This window comes from Apteryx mantelli, chromosome 8, assembly GCF_036417845.1.
Source record: "Apteryx mantelli isolate bAptMan1 chromosome 8, bAptMan1.hap1, whole genome shotgun sequence".
NCBI lineage: Eukaryota > Metazoa > Chordata > Aves > Apterygiformes > Apterygidae > Apteryx > Apteryx mantelli.
Window position 1 is genome coordinate 26,484,533 of NC_089985.1, and position 20,350 is coordinate 26,504,882.

The 20,350-nt window shown below is 39.1% G+C and overlaps 2 protein-coding genes across 3 annotated transcripts; one reads left to right on the top strand and one right to left on the bottom strand.

The window, feature by feature from the left end:
• Nucleotides 1–365: 365 nt before the first annotated feature.
• On the bottom strand, nt 366–12,137 carry DNASE2B (deoxyribonuclease 2 beta). Of its 2 annotated transcripts, XM_067300461.1 has the most exons (8): nt 11,866–12,137; nt 10,994–11,133; nt 10,405–10,641; nt 6,408–6,585; nt 4,905–4,986; nt 3,763–3,924; nt 2,086–2,283; nt 366–1,548 (listed from the first exon to the last, which is right to left on the bottom strand). In XM_067300461.1, the coding sequence occupies exons 3-8, from the start codon at nt 10,515–10,517 to the stop codon at nt 1,193–1,195; spliced, it is 1,089 nt and encodes a 362-aa protein (XP_067156562.1). In that variant the 5' UTR covers nt 10,518–10,641; nt 10,994–11,133; nt 11,866–12,137; the 3' UTR covers nt 366–1,192. The 2 variants fall into 2 exon arrangements, with proteins under 2 accessions (XP_067156562.1, XP_067156563.1); XM_067300462.1 differs by lacking the exon at nt 10,994–11,133.
• Nucleotides 11,547–20,087, top strand: LOC106499688 (uricase-like). Its single transcript, XM_067300765.1, is given in 8 exon segments — nt 11,547–11,591; nt 12,594–12,866; nt 13,777–13,893; nt 14,020–14,098; nt 17,375–17,561; nt 18,073–18,196; nt 18,610–18,693; nt 19,764–20,087. Coding segments are annotated over 8 exon segments (1,233 nt in total).
• The last annotated feature ends 263 nt before the right edge of the window (nt 20,088–20,350 follow it).

Here is a 20,350-nt window from a genome sequence, read left to right on the forward strand (position 1 = left end):
CTTTTCAGACATTCTGGTAGAGAATCAGTTGTATGGAATACAAACATAGCAAAACAGAAATATTAGGAGCAGCAGACCCTTCAGACAGGAATTTATAGTAGCAACACAGGAAAAAAAAAACCTATAAATATATTTAGGGACATATTTAAGCACAGATACACTTTTGAAATCTGAATTCAAAAGTTATCAGCATTTTGCAACTTTATCTTTATAGGAAGTGCATCCAAACTTCAAATCCTAAACCTGAGATCAGAAGTACTGAAAATTAACAGCCACATTTGTTGTATTGTGAAATTGTACGTGAAATAGTATCTTCTTTCAAATATTTTCTTTTTTTTCTTTTTAATTTTTTTCTAATTTTCTCAATTTTTTCCTTTGGCAGCTATAAGACGTTTTAACCAACCGTAAATAACTAAAGATAAAAGAGAGAGACTGTAAACAGACCATTTCCCTCTCAATTTACTTTGGTCATTCATATTTTGGACATATTTATTTGTTGATATGGTTACTATACATGAATAAAAGCACTAGAAATACACCAAGCTATTGGTTACACATGATTTAAAGCTCATTTCTTCCCTAAAAAATAATCATATAAAAATTAATTCTGTCCACAGACCTGCTTGTTTTCCTGTCGATATTCAGTTACGTCTGTTCTCTAAGAGATTCAGTCCAGTTTCCCCCCAAACTCAGTAGAAATGCAATGACTGATCTCAGTAGCACCTGGGCCACGTAGCAATTCTGAAAGCATTTGGGGGTATTTTTTTGCCCAAACGCCCCAAACAACCTAGCTAACAAGACAGATTTTTTTTCTTCCTCACATCCCATGTCCAACACCATTTACCAAGTTCCACTTGAGGACATCTGTGCACAATCATTCAAAGCAATGCGCTTTGTCACAGTGTCACTGCGGACCCAGTCTGTGCAGCACAATCTCAGTTACTGATGGTGAGAGGAGACAAGGAAAGAACAGAGCATGACTCAGAGCTCAGGCAGAGCTTGCTGATCTGGCAATGAGGGAAAAACAGTATTTCACCTGTAAAGCAACTGTTTTTGTAGCTAAGAAGGTAAAGGCCTAATCCATCTGGCAACTCACTGGGACATTTTTCAGAGTGAAAACTTAGTTTAAAGCAGACATTTCCTGCACTCTTTATGTAATGAAGGGCTATGCTATTTAGGAGGAATGGTTCATTCATATCCATGTGGGAGAATCATGACAACTTTCATAGCGGATTACCAAGTGTCTGAAAGCTTTGTAAATGTATTTGTTCTGCGTACAAATGAACCCACCACTTCTCCAAGCTTGCTCAGCAGCACGGTTAAGGTCTCCGATGCAGGTCCACTGATCTTCATAGATCCTTGAAACACACCATTTGGAATGATCATTAATGGAATAAAAAGTTGAATTCAACGGTGTCCCTATTAGGTTTATGTTGTAGACGTGGTACTGGAGAGAGCAATTTGAGGGAAGTCTGTGACCGGAATGCTGCCAGGATTCAACCAACAAATCTGTTTTCAGTTCTTGAGCTATCCATGCCACATAGATATCTATGGAATAACAGAAGATGTGAGAAATTAGTCTCTTATTTTACTTCATTTAAGAGGGGACTGAAAAGCATTACATAAACTGGGCTTGCTTCATCTCAATGCATAAAGGAGGCCAGAAATGTTTGAAAAAGGGATTTCTCCCCTTATTTTGACTTTTATTTCAGAATTGCATTTCTACTTTTCCTTCTTTTCCTGGAAAGCCTGTTACAAATAATCAGCAGGGAAAAAAAGGAAAGAAAAAAAAATGTCAAGGCTTCTTCATAACAAAAGCAGATGATTCCATGTTGTCATTTTTGAATATTAGGAAAGAAATTGTCTTAAAACCCCATTATCAAACACCTTAGGACATCTGAAGGACCAGACAGCTTTTCACTTTGTGAGCTGAGAGAATATTATGATGGAATACCATTCCCTGCCCTGTTACATTTTTTTCTGAAGCTGAACTTTCTCTTTTCTCAAAAAGAAAATGTTCATTGCCCAATAATATATTAATTGCCTATTAATTGCTTGTTGATAGATAACAACAGTTTCTCTTACCATCCACAAACAAGTGTGACTTAGCAAAATGAAGAAAGGTTTCCCCGTGAGCTGACTGGAGTTTGGAGAGGTGACGCTGGGTGACTGAGGGCAGCTCAGACCCCGCACAGAGCTTTTGCAGATTTGGGAGGTCAGCTTGGAAGATGTTAGGGATGGAACAGTTGTAGATGCTTGGATTATAACTCAGCAACTGCTGGTCTGAACAAAATCAAAGAAATGAATACATGCAAAATTAAAATGAGTTAAGCAAAGCAATCAAGAAGGTTAAGTGTAGTCTTGGAAAGGAAACCTGAACCTTCACATCCTGTCTCCTGGAGGAGTTCAGTGTCAAAGTAGATTATTTTAGCAACAAAAACTAAGTTTAATTGCTTTGTATTCTGATTGGCCCTGCATCATATAGACTAGCTGGGAGAGTATGCTGGATTTTTTCCATTTACACATTATTATTATTAGCAGAACTGTTAATCCATGGTCTCAGTCCACTGTCACATCCACGCTTATCTTCAAGCCTCTAAACAGTCACATGTCACTCAGGTAGCATGTATAAATTCAAGCCCGTCCATAACCAGTCGGTTAGATTTGGCAAGCCAAATCCAAACCAAAGAGCTGACAAAGGGTCTAGTTTGGTTTTAGGAAGAACAAAGCTTGACTTTCAGAGTCTAGACTGAATTTACAGAGGAAGAGTACTTTTCTATATAGGGCCAGTTTAACTGTGGAACTCATTGCCGTGGGATGCTGTAAAGAGCAAAAGAACAAATGGGTTCCAAAAGTGATTAGATGAATTCATGGAAGACCAGTCCATCAGGAATTTTCCAGTCTTTCCAGTTCAGGAAATCCCTAAACCACAGATTACCAGAAGCTGGGAGGACAGAGCAGGAAGTATTACTGTATGCTTCTCATTTTCTTGTCCTCTTTCCCTAAGCATCTGCTAGGATGCACCTCCATAAACAAGAAACTTGTTTAGATAGTTTTGTGGTATGGCCCAACCTGGCCATTTTTATAGTCTTACATAGTTCATTAGTATAATTATGGGCTCATAACTGAGCAAATACAGCATGAAAATTTTTAACAAATATATCAGTATGACTTGTTACAATGCCTTTTGATGGTCCCTTTCCAGGATTCCTGTATCAGATAGTTGAATCTTATGGCTATAGGTTTACTTTTTTATGTTTAATATAGGTATTTTATGAGGCAAAAAGTATCTGGGAAAATTCTGGGGAATATTTATTCCACATTTCATAGTTCTGATGTGTCAGGGTGACTACTCCAGCTCAAGCAGTGATTGCATTACATTTTTAGAGCTGTAGACTACTGCAGCTGAATGAGCTATTACTGTTAAAAATGATAAACTGTCCTACTTTATATTTCCAAAGCTCTCTGTATGCATGGACTGACTCTACCCTCAAAACGCACTTGCAACTATTATTATCCCAATAGCCCTCATGGGGAGATGGAGACATAGAGTGGGAGAGTGAGTTTCCCACATTCACACAGGAAATCACTGCATAAACATAACTGAAAGCCAAGAATGCTGTTTCCAGGCCCCATTTGGTTTACTGATTTGACAATGAAACTTAAGGACAAGAACAAGCCATTTTTGAGGCACAGCATCAAGAAAAGGGGTCAAAGAGGTGCAGTGGTTCAAAGGCTTTCTTGGGAAAAAGATTTTCATACCTATTTCTGTAAACTGGTCATACTTGAAGGTTATACAGATGGCTGCCTGTCCATATGGCTTCCCACTAGGTGGATATGCATAACCATCCTCAAGAAAGGGAGGGAACAGAGGCACACTGTGAATTCCCCAGAAGCCTTGTGATTTGTCCAAGAGCAGAAATCCTGTCAAAGGAAAGTTACTGTAGATGAATTAAGGGGGGAAAAAAGCTATGAGACAATACAGCAGTGTTTCACTTTAGTTTTAGTACTGCAGATGCCACACTTCAATGCATTAGTCTCTACAGTAAACTGGTTCTAGACCATATTAATAGATTATATTAAACAGTAATATTTTATTCAAATTGCATTAATTCTGTACTGCATAACCTAACTCAAACTGTCACCTCTGTTCTTTTTAAAAAATTCCTTTTAAAAACCTTTTTTTCTTTCTGTACTCAAATATTGTCTTTGAAAAATCTGATGATTTAATGGCTGTGACCCTCTGCTGCTCTTTTTCCTTCCCCCTTCTAGATTCACTGCATAAGAGGAAATGGGCTCTGTCAACATTGTGTCTTTTTCCCCAGAGCAAATTCTTCTCCAGGGGAAAGCAGCAGAGAGATGGAATATGCCTCCCACTGCAGCTAAGTGCTCCAGGAAGGAGCACAGCTCCTGAGCTGTCCCCATTTCTGCAGCCTGAAAATACAGGCCTGCAAAAAATGTTGATTCCAGAGTCAGGCTGGGCAAACCCAATCTGTTTCCTCAAGGGCACATGATCTTGGCAGCAGTTTCTTGCCAGAGAGAGACAGAGGGAGTTTGGAGGTTAATGCTTAATTCTGTCATTTAGGTTGCCTTTCCCTTCACATCTGGTATTGCTGTTGCCATTGGGCTCAGGACAGTGTGGTCTGTACTTGCTAGAAGATGTATGAGTTTCAGCTGATACAAGATAAAAAGTCCATAAACCCTTACAGTTCTTCAACACAATACAGGCATAGCAAAACCAAAACAGAAGCTACAGCATGCGTAACTATATCAAAACATACCATGCAAATCATTCTCCAGTTTTGCTTTGGGCAGGAATTTTAGATAGACAGGCTGACAAACAGACAAATAGATGTTATCTACAACTTTAAAAAGGAGAAAACAACTCAGGACTCCCACTTTACCTTTGGTATGTCCTTTTTTCCAGTTGGAGGACTTTGAATGAGGGATCTCATCATTATATATTGCATAGGCAATGCTGTTATTCTGCAAGAAAACACATAATTATGAGACATCACATTCAATAAAAGAAAGGCATTTAAAAGAACATCTTTTATTGGGAGCAGAAGAAAGAATTCAGAACTTCAGCATAGGAATATCATGAGCCTAATACTTCTCCCACTTCATCTGACACAGTCTCTATGGAAGTTACAGTAAAATAAACCTGAAAAGAACTCAGCACAAGGGTCCCAGTTAATATAAAGTGGAAGTTCTCTTGAGCATTTTGAGAGCCCTTCCCTAACAAGGTCAAATATGCTTAGTAAGACAACTTACAAAGGTTTTATTGGGCAATCACTTGCAAAGAAATTTCTCCTTTTTTGGTGCCTGTTTCTAATTTAGCAACCAGATCCTGTGAAAATGTTTGTTCAGGAAATGTAGACATGACAACTGTTTTTATGAAGGAAGAGCAATTAATACTTTTTTGCAAAATATTTGCATACAGTCACACCTTATTCTCCCTGAATAGAGAACTTCAAAAGAGTTGGGACATATTTCCTCTCCAGACATAGAGTTTGCAAATGCTAACAATGTAGGAAGACTGGCACCAGCGTGGGCTCAACAATACGAGTTTGTAAACTCTATTACAATTACAGTGTGTCATGGAACAGGAGAGTTGACTGGCTTGCCGGCATTTGACTGACTTCTGAGAATCTTTCCTACATACAAATTTAATGACAACCTACCACTAACCTATGGCAAAAATGCAAAGACACACCCAGACTCCTAAGAATATTATGTAGATGGTAAAAAATAACTATAGGCAGATCTTGTGGTATTTTATAATCACTTTGCACAAATATAAATTAGGTGCCAGACAGTGAGGGGAGGGGAGGAAAACAGGCCTAACAAGCAGTGTATTATTGCTGAAAAGTCACAGTGATTTCAGGGGGAACAGTGAAACTCAAAGTTGATGTGAGATGGCACTTTAAACACATACACATGGGAGGACTTAGGATGAATCTCTGTAATAGTGACCACTGGGCCTGGTCCGAGTGCCTAGTCAGTTCACAGCTACAGACATTGCTCAGCACTAATGGCAGAAAAGGAGCCACAGGGATTATGTATTAATGTTCATTTTTTTAATGGGCAACACCTTAAGTTTGTGAAAGGCTTGACTAGAAATCAGAAGTTCTAGGATAATTTCTAATTCTAGCCAAAACTAAAACAAATAGTACAAAAATAATAAAAAACAATATTATTATTAATAATAAATAAAATTATAAATAAATAATAAAACAAAACAAACAATCTGCCTAGTTGTCAACATACTCCCCTTGGCGCATTTTAGCAGATCTAGTCAGTCAGGTCTGGCCATGCTCCTGCATGCTTATTTTGGCCGATTTCATCTCATTTGCATGTAGCATCAAGTAAATATACTAACAAAATGATAATTAAATGTCACTTGCCTTGGGTTCATAAGTTTCATAAAGTTGTTTCAGTGTTTGCCCCAGGGCACCCTGTGTCATATTGACTAGATATTTACTGAGTTGCCACGCGTGAGTCAGGGAATCCATGTACATGTATTCCAGTCCCAGCCCAGCACTCTCTCCTTCTGTATGTTTTGGTAACTTGTAAAGAAGAAACCTGGAATGGCAAAGGGTAATATTTTTTACAAGCTGTCCTGTTTCGATGCATGAATCAGTACCTCCTTCCCACCTGAGAATTTAAAGACAAGGATGACTCCAAGGACGTCTATGTTGGACGGGTACCAGTGTCAGCAGCATGTGGTGTCGACATCTCAGCTTTGAGCAGATGACCTAGCTCAGGAACCAGTAGCAGTTTAGTGGCATGGTACTTGCTGCAGCCAAATTCGTTCTGCTCGTTAGCAGGCAAGGGAGGCTGATCCTGCACCAAACTCCCATTGCTGCAGCCAGGCTGCTGTTGATATCCCAAAAGAGCTTGTTTTGACCTAGTCCTGGTTTGCCACACTGTATTGAAGCCCTTGCTGGGGTTAAAATGTGGATAAGTGCCTTTTTCCACAGACCTTTATGCTGCATGATTATGTTTTTCAAACCTTTGGAACCAACACTGCTGAAAGAACAAGGTTCAATCTATTCTGCTTTGTACTTCAGCACCCTAATTGCCAGCTAAGCTTCGGAGAGTTACACCCATAGAAACCTGCCCAGGGACTGAGATTGCAGGGACATCCTTTGGAATCACATTTAGCCACCAAACCACTATTACTCCTACTTCTGGAGGAGAATGAAAGATTGAGCCTGAACCTCAGGTCCCAAACTCGGTCTGAAATTCTCATGGTCAACAAGGACACCTTTTACCAATAAATTTATATCTGTATATGTATACATATATTTATGTGTGTAAATAAACATGAAGCTATGTGATAATGTTATTACACTCTTCATAACAAATACACTCTGCTGAACTATTGTAAGCTTCATATTTACAAGCCATTAGCCAGAAACAGATATTTTTTTCAAAAATTTAGAGTCCTCAGTCTTCTCAGTTAATGGTTCAGTGCACACTAATGTATGTGATGAAGTAAACAGGTTTTGCCAGTACACAAGTCCATGGGATTAATTGCACCATAATTAACTGAGCCACTTTCTTTGAGTGTTCATTTAAGCAATTTGTTACTTATGTCAATATAAGAACTGAGTGGCATTATTTTCAATCCTAGAGTACCTAACAAAAATGCATCCTGACTGTGCTTGATACTTTGAGTATATCAGAAGGAGTAAGCCTTGCCCAGATAATATACCGTCTAAAGTTGGGATAAAATACATCCTAGAGAAACAGAAAAGCAGATAAAAAGTGATGGGAAAGCATTTGATAGAGGAACATTTAATACATGGGAAGGGTACACGTACAGGCAGAAGAAAAATAAAACCCATTTCAGCGATCTTGATAATCCACCTGCATTGCCACAAAGTGATGTTCTTTAAATATCTCAGGAGAAATTGTTGATGATGACAGACAACAAGGAAGAACAAGGAAGTGATTTGTATAATAAGCTTGATGAGAGCATTAGATGCATGAGGAGTCATGAAAATCCCTTTATTTGAAATCAAGATTTGGAAAGGAGATGAATAGTAGTAGTTACAATAGTAAGAGTTAATCCAAGAATTAGTATACGAAGTCCTTCCAAGCTGCTTTGGAATATATTGGAACATATTATGTTCTGGTGTTTACAGCCTTGCACCAGGCAAGCATGACAATGTTTGTACATAGGCTTCTGGAAATGTTAGTAGTTGAGCTATCAATAAATTGCTTGCCAATTCCCAGGTGATACATGTTTTGGCCCTTTACAGAAAGTCAGTTGAGCGCATAAGCAATTTAAGTTACATAAATATCTTCACTGCTATTTGTGCACAGGAAGTTTCTCAAGAGCTTAAGTATTTGCGGGAGCAGAGTAGCAGTTATTATTCTGAGAACCAAGGAAAAGCAAAGGCATAAATGGCCTGATTAGACTTGTCACATGTATTGCTTGTGCCTGAACACTAAGTTACTAGAACTAATCATCTCTTTTTTCACTAAAAACCAATAACTTATGAAGTGAAGATGAAATGCAGACAGTGGCTCTGTTGCAAAATTATCAAGTAGTTATCTAATTTTGCTCCCAGACTACCAAATGCAGTGCGCTAAGGACACAACTTCCATTGCCCTAAGTGGAATTAAAATGTATCCCTGGTTTTAATGATGGACTCAGCACTTCTCAGAGAGCAGATTTTTAGCTTTTACTTGTGTGATAAGATTCTCACTGAATACAGTGACTTTCGGATGAATAAAGACATTCTGTCCTCCTTAGGACAGAGCTGATCCTATGATCATTTGTGCTGATAATACCTATATGAGGTGCAGTAAAGATTGTGAGATGAGCTCCTAAATGACATGAAAACACCTGGAGAATTTTGATAGCCCCTACACTTCCTTAGGTAGAAATTTCAAGCAAATTTTGGGAACTCAGATGTTATCAGATCACATAAAGCCAAGTGATTCCTTCAGTTCAGTGTCAAATGCAAGGATGCATGAATACTAATAATGAGCAATTATGGAATTTTGCATAATGAATTATGGAATATTGCAGGATGAAACCACTGAATAGTAAGGACTCACATAAATGAGTCCTTACTCCTGCTAACTGAATATAATAACTGCAGTGCTATATTTGTTTGAAAGGGCATCAACATCTGGGTAAGAGGAAGCTTTTCTCAGCAGTTTCACTTCTGCTTCTCCTATCAGCTTCACAGCAACTGAATCCAGAATCCAGCAAAAGTTGCCTATTTCGTAATAATTGGCTTGGAAATAGATAAGTTTCTCTTTCATTTGCTCATGGCACATTTAAAAGACAATTCCTCCCTTCCTCCCTAAACTTGTCAGATGGGAGCACTGTTTCACACACAGCCCTGTGCAGAAGAACCCTATTTCCCATCTGGAACTGGCCTGACATCAGTGGTGTTCACACAGAGGCAAAGGTCAATTACTCCTAGCTACAGCTTTCAAAGAATTTCTCAGAGAATTTGGATATAAAAATTGTGTTTATTTAAGAAATGGATGGTAAAGTATTTTCTTTTGGCTTTCTTTCTGTGAGAGAAACTCTCTGCTTTTTAAATTAGTCGATGCTTATCTTTGGGAGGCTGCAACTGGTTTTTTTTTAAGAGCACTTGTTTCACTTTTTAAACCCAGGTTGGTTATTACATATAGTAATTACACTTTGCATCTTTCATCTTCAAAGTGCATTAATCTAATTAATCATTTAATGCCCAAATTCATGCTCACTGCTGCCAGTGTGACAGCTAGCAGTTCTAAAGTGCTGGCAGCTCTGGAGGCAGGAGAATGACATCTCCTTCTTAGTCACAAACCACAAAGGGTGTTTTCCCACACTGTCACGTCTCTCTGCATTCCTTGTGCCTCACCCTGATCTATCCAGGAGATGGTTCAGCTTCATTTTTCCATCGGCTCTTGGCCACTGCAACAACTGCAGGAAAGGGACAAACCACACCGAGCTGCTGTTTGGGTACAAGCAATGAGGTTATGGCTAAGATGGTGACAATTTTCCCCACTCAGATCAGTTTGTTCAGCAAGACAAGCCACATGCCCTTGCCCTTGCCAAAACCTGGGTGCTGAGAGAACTACTACAGGAGATGTGGAGCTTAGGCATTAGAGCACAGGTCACCCTCAGCTGATCATGAGAAATGAACGCTTTGTAAACCAGTGATTATTTTGCAGTTAGTCACGATGCAATAGTGTGGTTAGTTGTAGTGTAGTGAAATCAGCTTTCAGTAACTTATCCTAGATTTTCCAAACGCAAAATTCAAATACTACTCACAGGCAGACAGGATTAAAACAGCAATTATTATGCATTACTTCTCAGTGATCCACCAACTTCACGCAGTTTAATCTTAAGCATTTTTTACTCTTCCAAAATTTCTTTCATTTACTCACCAATCAACTGTCTCTCCATCTTCATTTCTGCAGGAAATTTCAGCTGCCCACAGGGATGCGATGGAAAGAAGTAATAGCAAAACAAAGTGACACCATACAGTTCCCGCAGTCATTTTGGTTTGTCAACTGCACAGAGAGAGCACAGGGCAGATTCTAAAAGGAGAAGTTGATTCGTGTTTCATTAACTGTCAGCTCTTGCCACGATGTAGTAAACATGCCACAGCCAGCTGCCTGAGACTGCCGAGCAAATGTGAGAAAACATACTCTTGTTAGAATGACATCACTTGGCAAAGGGGCTGAGGTGCTCTGCAGAATGGCTGGAAACTTTGCATGGTTTTTTTTTTGGCAACAAAATGGCAAAATGACATTTGACAAATGATATTTCTGAGAAATGTACTTTTATATTTTAGAAGTTATTATTTTGAATATTTAAAATATTTAATGTATTCTGCTTTCAAAGAAGCTGTAGATACTGAAATCCTTGTTTTTCTTTTTACTGCTATATGAATGAAGTATGAATTTTTTACAACTATCCAAAAAACTTTAGTTTTCAGACAAGTGAAACAAAAGCAGTTTATTTTGATCTCACTTTTCCATCCAGTCCTTGTACTGAGCACAGCATTTGTGCCATTCCTGCAAAGAGAACAGGGTTTCTTGCAAAGCGTTGAACTCTCCCAGATCCTGATTTTGTCAATGAGGGGATCCTTAATTTGTCTGCAGGGACCGAGCCTACAGACAGTAAGAGAAAACTCTCTGAGCACAGTAATTTACTTACAATTACTTAACTATTTCTAAAAATTCACTTTTAAATGCAGCAGCATTTCTCTTAGAAATAAACATGTCTGAACTGAGCAATTTTACATCTGATGGTTTCAGCAGCATACAAATAAAAAGCTTCAATTTATTTTTTAGTGCTGAAAAATTCTTTCTCCTTCTCCATTATGCTTAAATTAAAAGATGTTGATATCAAGTATGGGATATTTCAACCTCAGGGAAAGTTTAGTGCGATAAGCTCTGGGTGTTTTAGCATAATAGAAATCCTCACAACTTTCACAGTATTTTTGTCTCCTTTCCCAATGCTGTAACAGATGTATAAATCGGGCTGTGTTTGACTGAAGCAGGGTAAAACCGAACAGGGCTTAATGCAAACCAAACGAACGATCCCAGAAATCCAGAATTTTGGCGGTGTAGATCCTGACCTGAATTTTGCTGCTCAGACTCACCTTCAATTCCTTTTGTGAGAGATCAGCACTGCAAAAAAATTGTGACAAAACATTTTCAACCAGTCCAGCTTGGTCTTTATTTCTTCCCTCTCTTGGGAATCACAACACACATAAATGGGGTAATAAAACACAAAAACTGCCAAGAACCCGACAGCTATTTTCATTTTCTGTTGGAAAGCTCTGCCCACTTACAAAACAACCTTCCCGCCCCTTTCTAAAGGATCGCTTTGGTACTCACCGCTTCCACTCGGCCTCCAAGCAGTAAGTCGGCGCCCGCCCCTGCGCGCGCGGAGAGCGCCAGCGCTGGGGCCCGCGGCGGCCGCAGCTCCCGCGGCCGTGCCAGGGCTCGCCCCGCTCCGCGCGCCGGCGCGCCGCTCGGTCTGCTAGCACGCGAACGGGCTTTGCCAGCTTCGGAGCGGGCACGGAGAGCGCTCAGCGCCTTGCACGTGTGAAACTCTACAGCAGTTGTGGAAGCTAGGAGCTGGAAGAGTAGGAAGTGGTGAAACTCTGTTCTCGTTGCCAAGCAAAGTCAGAAATTGCACCGAGAGAAGCCCAGCCCAGCCCAGCCCAGCCCAGCCACGCACAGTTAGCACTGATGAAGTGACTGCAGAGGGTGCTGGGATAAATACTGCCCACCCTCTGCAAGGATGTAACTGAAGTGACTGACTGGACTGGGACCCCCTTCAAAAAGAAATGGTAGAGGGAAGACTGAATAAAGGTATATATAGTCAGGATTAATCCAAAGAAGAGAAATCAGACATAATTGTTCACTATTACTCATGCTGAATCATCTGCCCCCCCCTCAAAGTTTTAAATTCTATCACAGCTGCTACTAAAGTAATAATATCTTCTTAAAGCATTTTTTCTTCCTATCAGGACTTTGCGATTTATAATGGAAATATTTCCATTATCACAGGTACCTACAGAAATAAAATGATAAACATCATTTATGTTTGATTGGTTCAGGAAACTCACTCTTCCATTCAGTTCATCCACCACCATCATGTGCTTTCATTGCAGATTAAGGATGTAGAAGTCCTCAACTGCGAATATGGCAAGAACACCATTAAGTTGCTTCGTGTTAGAAGAGAAGGGAAGAAGCACTTCATTAAAGAAGTGGAAGTGTGCACACATCTCCGGCTGACTTCTGCCCAGGAGTACCTGGAGGGAGACAACTCTGCTGTGATACCCACAGACACCATAAAGAATATCGTCCTTGTGCTGGCCAAAAAAGATGGGGTATTCTTCATTTTTTTTTAACTAGCCTTGCTGTTACTTATGACTTTATTTGGAAGTATTTGTTACTTTTTTTTTCCAAAATGCATCAAAACAATCTTCTCTTTTCTGCATCTGCATGTTAGATTGGCACTAAGTCACCTTCAAAGATTTGGAAGAGATTTTTCTTCCCCCAGTAATTATCCTGAGTAACTGAAGCACTCTTTCCTATTCTGGCAATTTCAGAGTTGGTTAACTTGCCCTCTCGTAATTTATTTTGCATTTGAACAGACAAACCTTTCAAATCTGAGTAACCTTAATTTTGAAAATGTTATGTGCCCACCTCTGTATCTGAGCACAGAAACATGGACACCTCCTTAGCTTTCCAAAGCCTTTTTTCTCACAAAGGTAGAAGTATTTTGGGGTAGCTTTCTAATATAAGATCAAAAAAAAAATTTTTTTAATGGAATAGCACACAATACTGCATTATAAGACTCCTCTTAGTTCTGTTAACTATGCACAGTGTTAACTCCCTCAGTTCCATCTATCATAATGACAATCTGTGGATCAAATTCTCAGTCTCAGTAATGAAATCTCATCTTTAGCCTGTACAGCTGAACCAGAGTATCACTATGATTTTTTTAACATTATATCCTCAACGGATCAGGCTTGCTTAGCAGTTTCTCTCAGTCCAAAGACTTCAGCTCACTACACCATGGAATGGGAGATTTTTGATGTGAATCTGTAGCTGCTATTTGCAGCTTATGCTGTGAGCTGATCAAATGTCTAGGCATACAGTGTGCAAAACCAGAATTGAAAAAAAATCTGTATTTTAACCAAACTGATCCTTCCCAAACATTTAGAACAATTAGAACAATCTACTCCTGCACATGAGGTAATTGCTGAGTTCTAACTGTATTGTTTGTTGTCTTAGATCCAAACTTTAGAACAATTTACTGTTGATATCTGCAAACACTTCATGACAACTTTTAGCCAAGTGGCGTACGTCAAAACCTATGTTCAAGAAGTACCATGGCAACGTCTACAGGAGGTATTTAAAATACTAATACACTGATTTTGTTCATGCTCGAGCCATTTGTTGCTTTTTTAGTTCTTCTTTTCAAGTTCAGATACAATTCACTGCACTTTTACTTACATGTCTGCTCTACATTTGTAGAATGGCGTTCCTCATATCCATTCATTTATATGTGTTCCTGATGGGATTCGCTTTTGTGAAGCTGAGCAGTGTCGAAACGGTGAGAATTTTTAACTTTCCCGACTTCTCTATAAATATTTCCACTGATGACAGATGAAGATGGCTTTAGAGATAGCTAAAGGTGTTAAAGGGCTTCTCCAGAGGTCTAAAACAAAGAATACATTTAAAGTTGAATTTTGTAGTCCTTGACCCCTTAGACATGGCTGAAGAAGAAATCTAGCCTTACATTTATGTGTGTATCCTAAACACATACTAGTTACAATTATACATACAACATAACTGTTACATATTGCCACAGGATTTAACAGCCTGCTGTAAACAGTTTGCTTACAGTTTTGCATTATACTATAGCCTACATTTTCACTATTAACATTGCCCTACAGAGAATATACCACAAAACCTTACTGCCATAGGCCAGTTGCCTAGTTTGCAGTTACCTGTCAGCATGCCTTAGTTTTATTTCTAAGATGCAATTTCATTGCTGCAAATCAGGCTAACTTGAACACTGTGAGCACTGAAGTCTATATGCAAACGATTTTTCACATATAAGTATTTCAGAGTGTGCTTACTATTTTTGCATGCCCCGCATAAACAAAGTTCCATTTGACTTCACTAAGAGTTTCATGATCCTGAAAAGACATAGGCTTTAAAGCTAAAATGTCCAGCTGTAAATTAGGCAGTTAGATGACCTGCCATTCCAATACGAATGTAAAAATTTTCTGGTTGATATGACTCTTAACAAGAGTGTCAGTTCAGTCTCACTGTATTGGTGTATCAGACTACTGGGAACTGAGCTGAAATCACTACATTGTTTCATACAATGGGTTTAGTGTTTTAGGCTTTACTTCAGTATTTATTACTATCCTAAGATAAATCAGTTATGTAACTTAGAAATATTTCCCATCCTGTCCTCTGTCCCTATTTTCCTAACATGCAAGTCTGTGGTGGGACCAGTTTCACTTGCAGATAGGACACAGTTCTGAAAGACTCATTTGAGCATTGTCCCTATATTCCTAGTGAAAGAAAAGAGAGATTCGGTACAAGTTTCCAGTGCCTCCTGGCCTACTCTTTTTTAATGTTCCTTGTAATGTTAACTACTGCCATATTTTTGGCAGCCTCCATACTATTGACTTTGGTTTCTGGAAAGTGTTAAGAAAGAAATCGAAAAGAAAAGAAAAGAAAAGAAAAGAAAAGAAAAGAAAAGAAAAGAGAAAAACAAGACCGTACATTTTCTTGAAAAGCTGCTGCTCTTAAGGTACAGATAGGATCTAAATCTTTCATCATCCTGAAAATTCACCATCAAATTTTGCAACTTCAGGTTCTCTGCAAACAGAAGGCCTTTATCAAGGCTTACTGAAGAAATTGCCTTTCCTTCTTAATCTTCCCTTCATGTAGCCCTTTCGTTGTTTCTTGAGGATTCCCTGCTAGGGTGAACAATAATCAAAGAGAAGGTTTTCAACCCCCTTTTATTTTTCTTATAAAAGAACCTTCTCCACCTTTAGCATCCTCCTATGCATCTATCAACCAGACATTGAAATTTATTTCTTAAGTAATCCTATGTTTTAACACTTTACTCTGTCATTAAAAGGAACTTGGTGAGACTTAACAGTAATTATAGGCTTATTATTTTGCCATTATATCAGGTGATAAAAGGCTCAGAGTTTTCTGTGAACTGAAAACATCATAAGTAATTTATCAGAGTCAAAATTTGAAAACCAAAAAGACAGCACAACCACAAAACATAATGAAAACACAAGGCTGACTGCCTAGATGCTAGACACTTTGGTGTGAGTTTCAGGTAGACAGCTACATAGCCAACCAGGCAGTCAGCATTTATGTAAGTCATTAGCTGCAAGGAACTCCTTAAAACAAGGCTATGCATTTGAATATGAGATAAATAGACCTCAAGCATCATTGATAGTATCTGCACTACATTAATACCTGCATATTCCTGTCTTATACCTGAGCAAGGAAGTCATCAAGATCTGAATGAAACCCAGAATATCCTGCCCAAAGACAGCCTCTTCTTTAGATTTTGTAAAGCTCTAGTAAATAACAGGGAGAAGCGCAGCATTGCTGTTTTTTGAATTAGGTTCAAAGAGATACGCCTCTTTGGACCGAATTCAAAAACAATGATGAATGTAAACAAGAAGAGAAATACTTATGTAAAATGTAGTTCTGAACATTTCCAATGACAGAGGATTTAAAAAATTCTAAGCAATTGCATCATTTAAAAATAGCCGTCATGGTAAAATTAGTTCCAGTATACATTCCTGTAAAGACAGATTTAATATAACAAAGTTTGTCAAGTCAAAGGCATGATTACCATGTGTCAGACATATTTGAGGATTAGTTTTGAACTAGCTAGAGTGAGCACCAAGAGCAGCACAGAAACAGCAGCATGCACTTCAATCACTAACTCAGGCTCTGGATAGACACGTGTGGCACAGTAGTTTTCTTTTCTGAATCTTTTTTTTTTTTTAATCAGCTCTGGTTAGTGAAATTTTCAGTTATCGGTTTGGTGTGATCTAAAGGACTGACCACCTGAAATTTTTTAGCAGTCATCCTCGATCTAACATGTCTGTTAGAAGAAAAAGTTCAGGACACAACTGTTTGGTCTTTAGAAAACAATAATCCACCCATGCAGCAGTGATCTGCAACAGCACATTTTATAAATAGTGGCTAAAAGCAGAAACACTGTCAGTTCAAACCTGTGGGTGGCATCTGTGAGTACCAGTGCCAGGACTTGTGAGGGAGCTGAACTGCAAGCATTTGCATTGGCTGTTCACCTTCTGGCTCTTACGGATGCAAAACTCACAACAGGATGGATGTGTAAAGTGAATTTCTGACTCAGGCTTTAAGTCTTTGTACAGTGTTTCCACATCAGTGTAGAAAGTTCATGTCACCACTCCTCTACACCACAGCACTAGTAGCCTATTTCATTTCCCTTTAATGTAAATAGGAGTCCCTGAATTGATGTGACAGCCGACCCCACTGTACGGTCCAGTCCCAAGGAGGTGAGAAAAAGGATGTCCTCCACTCTCATTGACTGACATTACAGGTCATTTGATGGGATTTTCTGCTCTCTAGATTGAACTCTAATTTCAAAGGTTTCTATCTTGTTTCTCATCTTCCCACTAGCATCAGTCCAGAAAATAATTTTAAAAAGTAATGAGGCTTGCACCAGAAGCACAAGTGTATCTCAGAGAGAATCCTTAATGGTTCTGGAGCTGCTATTGCAAACGTACACATCCAGAGAGTTCCCTTCACTCTGACTGAAAAGGAGCTCATACTGTCTTGTATTTTTGGATCACAGGTCCTCTGGTTGTTTTTGCTGGAATTAAAGATCTGAAACTTATGAAGACAACACAGTCCGGATTCGAAGGCTTCTATAAGAATGAACACACCACACTTCCTGAAAGGAATGACAGGATTTTATGTGCAGAGCTCTTCTGCAAATGGTCATATGGCGAATGCAGAGATTTTGACTTTGATTGCATATGGTATATGTCAAATTGAATATATTTATCATCTAATTTATGACCCCAAAGTCCCTCTAAACAACACAGCAGGCATAAGGGCCTGATCTGCTGAGCACCAGCCACTCTCATGGATCTTGGAGGAAGTTCTAACCACTTGATGCCTGGGGGTGTAAGGCAATCCTCTGCCCAAAGTAAACCTCTGGGGTAAATCAACTTATCTCTCTGATGGTGCACCAATGGACAGTATTTAAATGGACAGCTTGTAGTTCAGTACACAACACTTCAGGAGAATGCACTTACACCTAATTTGTTAAATACTTTAAACAAAATACTTGTTTGCAAATTATAGAGTTGGCGGGTAATTTGGAGGTGACAGGACAAAGAAATTGTTCTTTCATGAAATCTCATGTGCTATGTATTGGTATGAAAAGACACAGAAAATTTAAAAAAATAAAACAACACAGTAAAATATTATGGGTATAGAACACAGACAGGTGATACAAGATTTTGTAATGGCCTGTGTTACTTCTAGGAACAAAGTCCGGGAGTGTGTCCTTGAGGCGTTCTCTGGGCCACCTGACTGTGGGGAGTATTCGCCCTCTTACCAGAAGACTGTCAACTGTATCCAGATGTGCATCCTTTCTAAAGTGCCAGAGGTATCGTCTTTCCTCCTGTCGACATTTTACTTAAACAATATTGAATACTAATCGGACTCAGCAGACCAGAACGAGCCTATTTTGCTGGCAGTTCTCAGATTGTAAACTGTTTGATGGTACAGCTCGATGGTCTGAACAAACATGAATGCACCCAGAAATTCAGACCTGAGAGGTGTCGAACACTAGCTGTGAAAGAAACAAGAGAAAAAGTCAATGCTTGGCAGGACCAGACTAAAATGAAAGGGATGATATAAAAAAATCTTTCACATGTTCAATAGATTGGATTTTATCAACATTACAGATTTTCCTTTGGGGATTTCAATTGTTTTTCTTTCCAGTGAGTGCAAATATTGCCAGGGCATTGGCTAAGAAGGTGCACTAATTCATTGTCCCACCTATTTGCATGGTTTCAGGTACAGGTCATTGAAGTCATCTTGAACAACAATTTTTACAATGTTGTAGACATGAAGAATCTAGGCTTGACCAATGACAAAGAAGTAAGTAAATATTCAAAACACTTGCCAGGGCTTTTTAGAAAAAATACTCAGCTTTAAACCACAGCAGCAGTTCTGCATAGAACAGAGTTAAAGGGAGCAAACTTTCCACCCCCGCCAAAGAGAACACTAATTCTAAAAGAAATTTACACTGATTACAGGAGAAAGCTAACTGCTTTCTTGTGTTATTGATAAAAGCTCAAGGAGCAGGGCAGAATGCTTTAGAGATCAAAAGGGTCTGTAACTACAGTTACAGAAGCCATCTGAGAAATCGTTTCTGTTTCCTCTACTGAATTTGACTTTTAGCGATAACGTCAACCTGTGCACTTGTAATCAAGCAGAACATGTCAGATTGTCCATTCACATAGCCAGACAATTTGAAATGCTACCCCAGTATGGCTATTCTTTCTAACATAATTCTTATTTGGCAGTACCACCGAGGCCAGTGAGGATCTGTCATTTCTCCTTGCTGCAGCAGCGTAACAACTAGGTTAACTAGGTCCGTAGGCTAAATCTCTAGGTGACAGAAGACAAGCACTCTCCTAGAGTGGTGAAGGGACAAACTGTTCCTGTAGCCATCAGGAGCCAAAGCAGATTGGCCCAACAGCGGACAAGGCATGAGCCTTGGTTTGAGGGTTAGAGATGTAGAAAACATGAAGATTTACTCCTTCCTCCACAGCTGCTCCAGCTGATGGTCCAAAATGAAACTCTGTCCAAATGTTATCCTCACGTGAATATCGGACAGAAACTGGGTTATTCAGTTTTGCATTTGTGATTTTGATTGATCAATGGTCTATAGTTTGTTTGTTCTCTAGTCTCCCTCCCTAATGCTTGTGATTCTCCTACAATGCTCCTTGTTCTCTTTTGGGTGGACATTACAGATGCACTTTCACTTGAGATAAAAGCAAAACCTACCATTAATGTCCCTAAGGGAAGGAAAGGGGAATAATTTTCAGAGGAAGTGAATAGCTGCAGTTTCTGCTGGACAGCTACTGTAGTACCACGCTCCTCTGATGGTGCTGGCACATCCTTGCCTCAGGAATGACATCCATGTTCCTGCTTGTTCTTCTCAGGTTCTGGTTCCAGTGGAAACTCCCTATGGCTCCTGCACTTGCACACTTAGCAGAAAGAAGTTCTTGGAAGCACAAGGCCAAGTGCTAAAAGTTGAGAAGTAAAGTCAGTTTGGAGTGGCAGCTGCCCTTACATTCCTGATAAACTTACCGTACAGTTTTCCTATCAACGTATATTCATTATTGGCCTCTTCCGCTGCTGACTCCTTTTGCCTCTATGAACTCCTGAGGCTGGGATTTCCAAAGAAGTCTCAGGAATCCGAATATCAAAGTCTCTCCCTGAATCTCAGTGTGATTTGCAGATTGAACTCCCTTAGGCTCTTTTGAAAATCCCAGCTGGAAACATTCTAATCAATTAATTTTTAAACCAGTTATTCCCATATTAATGAAACAGTCAATGAATTTCATAATGTCTATAGCATGCTTTTGACATGCAAAATGATCAATTCTGAATATTCTATTTATTAATCTTCCTTCACTAAAATTAATATACAGGCATAAAAGCAGACATTTCATTAACGTAACCTGTCATGACACCTTGATGCCACAGTGATCTACAGAGCTGAGGTCCTGATCCAATAACTGAATGG